Source organism: Vigna unguiculata, chromosome 7 (genome assembly GCF_037176805.1).
Source record: "Vigna unguiculata cultivar grain cowpea cultivar isolate G323 ecotype 2 chromosome 7, ASM3717680v1, whole genome shotgun sequence".
In the NCBI taxonomy this organism is placed as follows: Eukaryota; Viridiplantae; Streptophyta; class Magnoliopsida; order Fabales; family Fabaceae; genus Vigna; species Vigna unguiculata.
This window is the reverse complement of record NC_140798.1, coordinates 43,241,496-43,252,234: the sequence shown is the minus strand read 5'-3', so window position 1 is coordinate 43,252,234 and position 10,739 is coordinate 43,241,496. Positions and strand designations below refer to the sequence as shown.

Here is a 10,739-nt window from a genome sequence, read left to right as displayed (position 1 = left end):
AACACGGTTTTTACCATTTTCCCTATTTTTTATCACCAAATTATATATTTTTATACCCTTTGACTACAAACCACTATTAGCAACTTGATTTTCGGTTGCATTTTATTGACCTAGAAAATGGGCTCGCGTAATTTCACATTGCCTGTGAGATAAACTATTTGCTAAATTTTATTTAAATAATTTCTTAAGAGTTCTTCAGATTAAGTTAAATTATATATATAATGTAATATAATCAGTTGATTTTTATGTTTTCTGGAGTGTAAATTATAGAAGACTAATAAAATTTCAAGCCCTTGTTTAACAGCAATAACAACTTCCTCCCCAAAAGCAAAAGTTGATTAACTATTCATGGGATAATAAGTAAATCTGGAAATAGTTCTACCAGGATTAGTTGTACGTGGATTTTAAATTTTTAAATTTAACTCAATTTTAAAGAATTGATTTATAGATATCGTTTTATCTTTAATTGTTGTGGAATTTTCAACATATATTTCACATCAAAACATATACTCACTACTAAAAAAACTTATATTTCCTGTTAATTTTTGTTTTCAATTTTTTTTTAAGAAATACATATAAATTTTGTTATGAAACTTTTTTTTTTCAGAAAATTGCTGTCAATTTTTTTGCAAAATATTCTATATGAAACACTTTTCGCAACAAATTTTTTTAGGAAATACTTGCGAATTTTATAATTTTTTAGGAAATAATTACACACGAAAGGATAACCTACCAATTAAAATTCTTAGAAAAAATAGCAAGAAAAAGTATTTTCTTGCAAATGTTTTGAAAAAAAAAATAGTAATGACCTCTTATGCGTAACACTAGACATTAATGTTAATCTGATAGCAATTTCACGAATTTGAATTCTTTACTAGATTTTTTGTGTTATTCCTCTATTGTCCCTTCAAAATAGTTTGATGACTAATGATTTTGAAATTTTAAAATATATTAAAAAGATATTTAAAGTACTAACATAGTGTATTTTTAGTGCTCAACAAACAATAACAACACCAAAAGACTCAATAGAGGATCAAAACTCCAATTTCATAATAGGTGGTTCGATAGATCCAACAAACATTAAATATTTGTTAGAATCAATTTTTAATGATTATGATACGATATTAAAAAATAAATTTAAGTTTAACTCAATTATACAAAATTGATTTATAATGTGAGGTTTAAACCTACTTATATATTTAAATTAACTTCATCTTTAGTCGAGATAAAATCTCCGACATATTTAAAAAAAAAAAGTAATTTATGTTTTTTGATTAATATTACTTTAAAAACAAAATATAGCTTCTTTTTTTTTCAGGGTGAGAAAATATATAAAATAAATTTGACAATGTCTATTTAAGCTTTATACAAATGACATTTTTAGTGGTCGTTGGTGAAGTTGAGCAAATGATGGGACCCCCTTGTTACACTGAATGTGTACCAAAAGTCAACAATTTTTTATGCTGTGTCTGAAAGCAAAACCATGAGTTTGATAGAATAGAACTTATCAGATGGTTTTTAAGTTCAATTGGCTCCCTTCAATTCCACACGTCCCTTTTGTTCAGGTATCTTTCACTCTTTTCATTCCTTCATTCACCAAATTAGAGTAATCTTTGCTACATTTGTTGCCTTGTTATATTCAACTAACGTGACCACTTCATGTAATTAAAGTGGCATAAAATCACAGTGAAATTCGTGAAACCAAGTCCTCATAATGAGTTAGACTTAAGACGGTAGAGTATGTAATAAGTTTCAAGATCAGAATAAAACTTAGCTACATGGTCTATTCAAGCATGCTTCAAATATAAGTAAAAAAAAAAAAAAATCTATGTGGAAATCATTTTCTCGTGATAAACCCGAATATTATTTTTATTTTTTTCACTTGTAATATCATATACTTATCATAAAGGATAGAGAGCCATCAAAGTCAAACAAAAGATATCAAAGGAAACTTCTCATCGTTTTATTTTATTTAAAATTAAAGGGGAACAAGAAGAAAAAAAAGATAAAAACTGATGAACCAACCACATCACAGTGTCATTTATATAATAATATGTACCACAGGAAGATTGCACTGCCATATATGTTAATTTGCCGTCCATAAATAATCCTTATAAACATGTATTATAGTTCTTACATCTAAAAAAATAATGAGATTTTGGTTGGGACAAAAGGCCACATTTTTCAGAAATTATAATATATTACGTGTGATAACAAAATTTTGTTATAATTAATTGAAACGTAGATATCACAGGTAAACTATATATAAAGTATTTGTATTGTTTTGCACAAAACAAGAGAAAAAACTGGCGTATAGTGCCGTATGTTTTCTAGAATGTTGCTTTCTTGAAGTCAATGTACCATACCAGAACGAATTAGACCAAGTAAAACACAAACAACATTTGAAGTCTTCTTTTTAAAAAATTTCCAATTAAAAACACATGCCAATAAACAATTTAAGTGAAAGAATTTATGAAACCATACTAAAGATTGTGGAAGTTTGAGAGAGATTCATATATTTATATATGGGTTCGGTAAGAATAAAGTTGTCGTTGTTCCATCGAGTAGGTAAAATTTTGTATAAGAAAAGCGAAAACTAGAATAGGAAGTGAATAAGGTAAGATGAAAAGGCTTGGATCTTACACATTGTTAATTTTCTTTCTTTTGACTTAATTTTTGTACATTATTTGTTGGTAGATAGCATAAGAATCTTTCAACCCACTTCTTTTTTTATACACGAAGTGTCATCAAAATCTTGAAGCTGATAATCTATAACTTAGACTGCACTCCATTATTTATATTATTAAGCTTTAAAAAACATGCCCTAGAATAAACCAATGACATAAAAGTGATGGGCCATAAAGGATGAGTTTTGGCGAGAGAATAGATCTGTTTAGGATTAGGAGAGGTCACAAGATTATATAGATTCTTGTTCTTCCACACAATTAAAGGGATCACAATATAAATTCAGAACAACAAGAAACGCAACATTTTGTAATGTTCCAGTCATGTGGTTCATTAGTATTCGTCAAAATTTTAGTTAGATAGTCAGTGTGCGGACCCTAAATTTAAAGCAAATTTTGAAATTTTCTTTAACGGCATATATGTTCAATTTTTTGGTATCACGTGTGACGTTTTACTTCATACAAACTATAATTGAATTATATTTACCGAATGATGAATAACTTTGTTGTCATGATATTATTCGAATCTATTTTATTTTGGTAGAAATTTTTCACATTAATTATATATGAATAAAGCCCGATATTCTTGATTGCGTATATAATAAGGATGAGGATCAACACATATGTTTCTTTCAAGGGATGGCAATGGAGCATGACAAGAGGGATTTTTCTATCTCATATTTATTTTTAGAGAAAAAAAATTCATCTCATGCCCTATATCAAAACCTAACTATTTTCAAAGTTTTGTCTCATCTTTATTTTCATCGGGTAATAAGTATATACTCGTACTCATACCTATATCCATTTTTTTTTGTTTGAATATTAATTAATTAATTTTATAAAATAATACAAAATTATGGTAAAGAAAACATAACATTATCACATGTTCAATATTATAACGATGTTTATTTTTTTAATACAAATATTTAGAAAGAAATTATAATTTTATATATTTCAAATGTATACATTTCAAATTAGAATACCAAATAAAATTTCATGAGAACGAAAATATTTATTAAATTTTCAGACTAATGAAACCTAATTGATAAAATGTATAAATATTTTTAAAATAAAATAAAAGGAAAATAGATATTCAAATTAAAAAATATTTTAAATCTTTGTTTACTTTAATTTTTTAAATTGTAAAGAAATCTGCTTACTTTTATATTGATAAAAGTTATAATATATGACTTGATCAAAATGACACAAAGAACAAAGATTAAACTAATAATAATATAATTTTAGCATAACTATTTTGTCTTTTGAATTTTAATATATGTTGGATGGTGATAAAAAAATTCATGGCAATTACATTAAATTAATATATTGTAGCAAATAAAATTTATTTATACAATTATAGTGATAAAATTACATGTATGATAATGGGTTAGAAAATAAAAATAATTATATAAAAAAATATCAAAATAATATTCTACATGATAAAAATAAACAGCAAACAAAAATATTACAAAAAAATGATTAAATGTGTGTCTTAGAAACAATTTGAGAGACCTCATAATGAAATCATACAAAGAGAAATAAATTATAATTAAGGGTATGATAAGATGAAAAGTAATTTAAAGATCTAAAAAAGTTTTTAAATATCAACCTAGTCAATTATTAAGAGATAACAAAAACTGTTTTAGTAAAACAAAAAGAATTATTCACATGAAAAAAAAATAGAATAAAAAAATTATATAACCTAATAAATGAAAAGGTTTATGAAAAACTTAAATTGAGAGTGTTAAACATTCTCATGTAGAAAAAAAAATACCACATATAAAAATATCAAAAAATAGTAGAAATATTCAAATGTGAGACATAACAATTATTTAATTGACAAAAATCATTTGAATATAATTGTATAAAGGTTGTGATAAGACCAAAAATATATTGGAGATGTAAATGAGTTCCATGACAAACCAAATAATTAGAAAGAATAAAAAATAGAAAGTATTATGTGAGTTTATATATATATATATATATATATATATATATATATATATATATATAAGGTTACTTAATAGACTATGAGTATTTTAATAATTTAAACGGGGACGGGATTATGACGAAGACGAGTATTATGGCAGGTATGTGGTCAGGGACAGAGCAAATATGAACATCATTATCTTTATCCCCATATCCAATTGAAAAATTCGGATATTCTCCATATCTATACCCATACTGAGTCAATGCGAGGATTCTCTCTCAATATCGGGATGAGTTCGTGCATTATCTTGACAGAGGATCTTGACCAATATTGTTAGGGAGTCAAAATAATACATCCAAAATTTATATATTTAATTATTCTCATTAATACAATAAAAATGAAGACATAACTTAATATAACGATAACTAAAAAAGAAATCACACATATATAAAAGATTATCCTTCGTTCCTTCAGATCTTTGAACTCATCAACAATTGAATCATAATTAAAATTTTTAGCTATTTATTTTTCAATATAAATAATCATATTGTCCGCAAGAAATTCATCTTCCAATTTTTACCTCCTTTTGGAAAAATATAAAAATCTTAGGGAAGGATACTGAAAAAAAAAAAGGGAGGAGAAAAGGCAAGTAACAAAAGAATATAATTAATGGAGAAGAAGAGGAATTGGTAAGTCTAGAAGATCATTATTTTTATTTATTTATGCATTTTCAAATTTTATTATATTTTCTTTTAATGTTTACATATTTTTGTTTTATACCGAACCTCGACATTTTCTCTAGAAAATATAAAAAAAATACAAAGAACTAAAAATTAAAACAATTTTTTTATTTAATTTTAGTGTCTATTCGGTCGCTTGTGTCACGTGACACTCATTTTCAAATAATTAAAAATACCAAAAAAACATATTTTTTTTCAAAATTATGAAAAAATCAAATAAAAAATTTCTAAAAGATTGTTAAAGAACCACATAACCCTTAATTTTCCAATATGAATGGAATGAAAATACTCAAGAGTGAGGTCAATCCTTGTCGGGTTCACCCAATAAAAATTAAATAATTTCTCAAATAGTTTTTCATTTAGAACTACGTAGTCCCTGATTTTCCATATTGAATGGACATACATGGAAACGAGGTACATCCTTGTCAGACCCAAAAAAAATTATATATCTTTGTTTACTTTTTAGAACTATTTTATTATTTTTAGGAAAAATTATATATTTTGAAAATCACATAAATGTATCATCTTAAGTCAGACATTACAGACAAAGTAATTCAATTATTACAAAATAAAAATATTTATTTAATATGGAACATGTTTAATAATTTAAAAATGAGTTGATAATATTATTTAATAGTCAAAGTTATTTTTCCATCAAATTTGAAATATTTTAGTTGATAATAAAATATTTTCTCAATTAATATTATTTTAAATTGATACCATTACTTGAAGTTAATTAGAGTAATTATTTTTACATATAAATGTTAGTAAAACATAGTGTTGACATCTACTTAAAAATATTAGTCACAAATTTGAACTATTATTATTGAATAATAAATAAAACTAATACACTCGTAAAAATAAGTAAAAATTCCTTAACCTACATACACTGATATCAGTATAATAATAAAAAAATTCACTAGCGTCAATGATACAAGTGACTCCAGTACAAAAGAAAAAACAAACAAACATGACTTGGTAAATTTACACATTGTTACAATGTTTTATTACAAAGTAATCCACAAACATGGCAGACGATGGATAGAAGCAGAAACTCTACATCCATTGGACAGCAATAAATCTCTCACAACAACTCTACATCAAAAGCGAAGTTATTATTTTGTCTTGCTTGAAATCAAAAGGAAGAAAAACTCAGCAAACTGAAACTCGTAAGTCTAGACTTGTTGATCTTGCAAACTGTCTTTTATTTGATTTAAGACAAGGTTCAAGCTAAGTCGTCAGTACCTATCTCCACGTGGCTGCAGTCAAACGAAAAAACATTGTCAGACCCAACAATGTTACAAACTGATATTAAGAATACACAGACACATAAACATGTATATTATTAAGCAGCAAACATGGTTACTCTTGATTTTTCTTGTTTATCTCTACTTTAGTATTGAAGTTTATGACAAAATTTGTGGTATGAGTGCGAGAATGGGAAGTACTCACGTCAAATGCAACGAGAGATCTGCAATAATTAGTGTTAGTGAGCACTGTACTTGTAGAGCCACACTCGCTGTCTTTGAGTGAAACTGCGGATCTGTCAAGCTTGATTGACCAAGGATATTGATAGTTTTGAGCAGCAGCACTCACATGTGAAGATGACCTTTGCATCCTCATTGGCCTTGGGACATTTCTTCCCTCTACTGAAGCTCTTCGCCGGCTTGGTTGTCTCTCAAATGAATCTGGTCTTTGTTTCGGTGCACTATGCGATCTCACTTTGGCCCTTGATGATTCAGTGTTAGCCATGTAATTTGGAAACAGAGGGTAGTCATAGCACATAGACTCTGCATAATCTGTCCTTGGGAAAGAAAAAGGGTGCTTTGAATTTTCTGTTCTTGACACAGCAGAGAACTGAGGGCTGCTTTGGGCTGTACTGAAACAGTCCTCAAAATGGCCACTGTATTCTCTTGGACTCAACTCTGTCAATGCTGATGGAGCTGGTGACACCTTGTAGTTTTCTTCCTTTGAGTAGGAACCATTCGTTGAATAATGTGTGGAAAATCTATGGTCATGCTGTTCTTGATGCCCTTCACGATATACACTGCTGCTTCTGCTTCTGGAATTACTTTTTGTTTCAGCCACATCCATCTCAACAATCTTGATGTTGTCTTCTAAGCCTCTCTCCATTTCCTATATGTACAAAAACCCATATTTCATACCAATCATACCCACATTTCCTAGAGTGCTTTAGCATATATTTCAACATTAAATTTTTGAATTTTCTCTCCGTGTAAAATTTCGTTATCATGCTCAAAAGATACAGCAAACAAACATATTATATATCCCATAAATGCTTGAATTTTCATTTTCAACTATCACATTACTGTCAAAAGACAATTGAGAGCAGTTATGATACTGACATTATATATTTGCCTGAACAAATCATCATCTGTGGCTTTTCTCTGTTGTTGATTAGGAATTCCTTCTGAACCCATTCGGATCCTCTGAATACGAGCTCTAGCTTGTGCCGTTACCAAAGCCTGCATGCATCTCAGTGTTTCCTTGGCCTGTTTTCTCACCAAGTGACCCCTTACCAGTGCCTGCAACTTCACTAGTCCTCTTAGAGCGCACAATGCTTTCCTTGCCTGTCATATACAAACAATGATACATATCGTATCACACAACCAAACACTCAAATTCCAACGATTCCCTAGTGAATGAAAGACAAAACTAGCTTCCATATAACTGAAATACCAAGTGAGACCGAAAGACTGATTGGATTTTAATGGCAGCAGCCTCTTCAATGCTTTTGGATGTTGCATTGGAAGCAGAAGTCAAACGGATCACAACAGCTACAGCCTGAGCAGCTGCCACCGCAGCATCAGCTGCGGCTGCGGTGGCAGCAGCCACAGCCATGGCGTGCTTCCTTTCCTCATTCTGATCATCAGTGTCAGCTTGCACTGTCTGTGAAGCAGTGACCCTTTGTTCTACAAAATTCAATTCCTTGGAAACTGCTGTTGGTGTGGCTGTGGAAGTGGCTGATGATCTTCTGAAACTCCATCTCTTTTTCTCCTTTGGGGTTGTGGAAGTTGGAGTGGCTGAGTTTTCTGTTCCATTTGAAGCAAAATTCAGGTTAGATGTAGATTTTTCCTTCTCCTTTTCCTTGTCTTTCTTACCGGTCAACAAGTTTCTAAGCCATTTGCCTGTTTTCCCCATCTCTTTCAAACACCTAGTAAGCTGATACGGATACTAGCAAGTAGCAACAAACTTAAAGAAAGTAACAGATAGATCTCTTCATATCTACATTTGTTAAATTTCTTTCAACATCATGGCCCTCTTATTAAAAATAGACAACGCTATTTGACAGCTTAAACTCACTGTCTCATCACATCTTTTCCGTACTAATTACTAACCACCATTTTGAGAATATGTTTTTGGGGGTCTCTGTGCCATGCAATCAGGTAAGCCTGGCTGTGTGAAAGAAAAAAAGCCAAGAGGAAGCTCCCCGCATAAGCCACTTGCCACAATCTGGAGCATTATGCAACTGTTACTGATTAAGATAATAAGATTCCTTGCCCTCCACAGTCTAAAGTGAAAAAGATTTTTCATTTCCCATGCTATCCCTATAGGTACCTATTCCTCATGAATAGCCATAAGGGTGTTTTAATAATTTATGCTGTCGGTTAATATGGAATGGGATAGATCAGAAACCATGTGATAATAGATCAAGAACATGCAGCATCCGTGTAAAATACTCTTATTTGGGTAGGAGAGTGTTGAATTGAGGGTCCATTACAGGGGTCATGGAACTAAAGAAAGTTAAAAGACCTTGCAGGATCCACTCATAAATGATTTGAGTAGCGGGTCCGGGAAGATGTGCACGTGCCCTCCCCTTTTGGCTAAGAGATAGGGTTAATGTTCCAGTGTTTGTTTTTGTTAACATTTTTTTTCTGCTAAATTTTGTTTGTTTGTTTTCCCGGTTGACCCTACCCAACTTTTTCCCTGATACCAAGCCCTTGAGAGAAGTCATCTAACTTTTACATTTCCTATAAGCAAAGGCTACCACTACATGGGTTCGAGAACTTTTATGTTTCATATGAAGAGAAAAAAAAAATCAAATTATGTTTCACTTTCAGAGTAAGCATGGGTGAGTACTTATATGAATCAGAGGCCATGACAATATTGAGAAATTGATGTAAGAAAGTGCAATATTCATGCTGTATTATACAAAGATGAGGAATCCGCATCATTTTATTCACATGACTAATGGCATATATGAAAGTAGGTGAATGAACAAGTTATGATTAATGTTTGATAAATTGTTTGCAAATAATGTATTCTAACCAGCGAGATGAAGTGAGTAAACCAGTGTTTGAAATACATGAATATGAAATTAATAGGGACATGGCCCATCCTTACCATCATTCACCTCATGATTTGCATTGTTTTAAATGATATCTTTTTCATTAGCATACAACGAGTTGGCAATCACATGGCATGTTTATATGCTCCTCATTTGACTTGGTGTTCTGTTAGGGGAAACACCGTCTTGGGATTTGGTTCATTTCCTTCTCTAGTTCTCTGCTTCATAAGCCATTTATGTCTATATTTAAATCTAAGGAAGTAGATGAAATCAGATGTAAATTTTGTATGTACTTTGTTGTAACATCTATTAGAGAGTATTTGTAATATGCAGACGAGTCTAACAGAAACAAAGCAACGTAAAAAGTAAGAAATATTATCAGCAATTCCTGCAAACATGATATTAGGTCACTCAACTTGATCAAACGTCATACTTGTAATTATTAAATAAGTTCGAAGATGACAGAGGAGACAAAAACAGAACACAATATATTTCGATTGGTGATAAGTTTTTTTGAAATAGGTTGTCTTCTTATGGTTAAAATATTAATCAACGATGATTCAATGAATCTAAACTAGGCACTTGATGAGAGAACATCAATGATGTATTTTACTGGAAAGTTCTTGCATTATCCGAATAAGGAAAATATGTAAATTCAGCAGTTTGATTAAAGTTGGAATGAACTTTAGTCTACAAAACAACCATATATGTACTTCAATTTGAACGACTTTATAAGGCAAAATTAAGGGAAAACTTAGGTCGCAATGAAACTGCTAAAAGTATTAACAACCTATATAACATTATAAAAGCACATAGAAAAGAATGTCCCATAATAACAGATCCAAAAAATATAAATGAACTTCAAAAAGTTGTCCTCTACATATAGGAAGTCGCCTTCTTCATTTTGAGCAAAAGAAAGGTAAATATTAAAGTTTTTTAGGGATTTTTGTTTTACATAAGATATAGGAAATTAAATATTATTTTTAACCAAAATCTTTTAAAATAATAGATTTGAGTTTTCTTATATGCTGTTTAATTTTTTCAGAAACTTAGACTAATATTTAGATTTTCAGGGA

At 29.8% G+C, this 10,739-nt stretch overlaps 1 protein-coding gene across 1 annotated transcript; it reads right to left on the bottom strand.

The window, feature by feature from the left end:
* Nucleotides 1-6,154: 6,154 nt before the first annotated feature.
* Nucleotides 6,155-8,855, bottom strand: LOC114192186 (protein IQ-DOMAIN 19-like). The gene is made up of 4 exons (XM_028081820.2): nucleotides 8,055-8,855; nucleotides 7,721-7,945; nucleotides 6,807-7,490; nucleotides 6,155-6,613 (listed from the first exon to the last, which is right to left on the bottom strand). The coding sequence occupies exons 1-4, from the start codon at nucleotides 8,514-8,516 to the stop codon at nucleotides 6,593-6,595; spliced, it is 1,392 nt and encodes a 463-aa protein (XP_027937621.1). The 5' UTR covers nucleotides 8,517-8,855; the 3' UTR covers nucleotides 6,155-6,592.
* Between the last annotated feature and the right edge of the window lie 1,884 nt (nucleotides 8,856-10,739).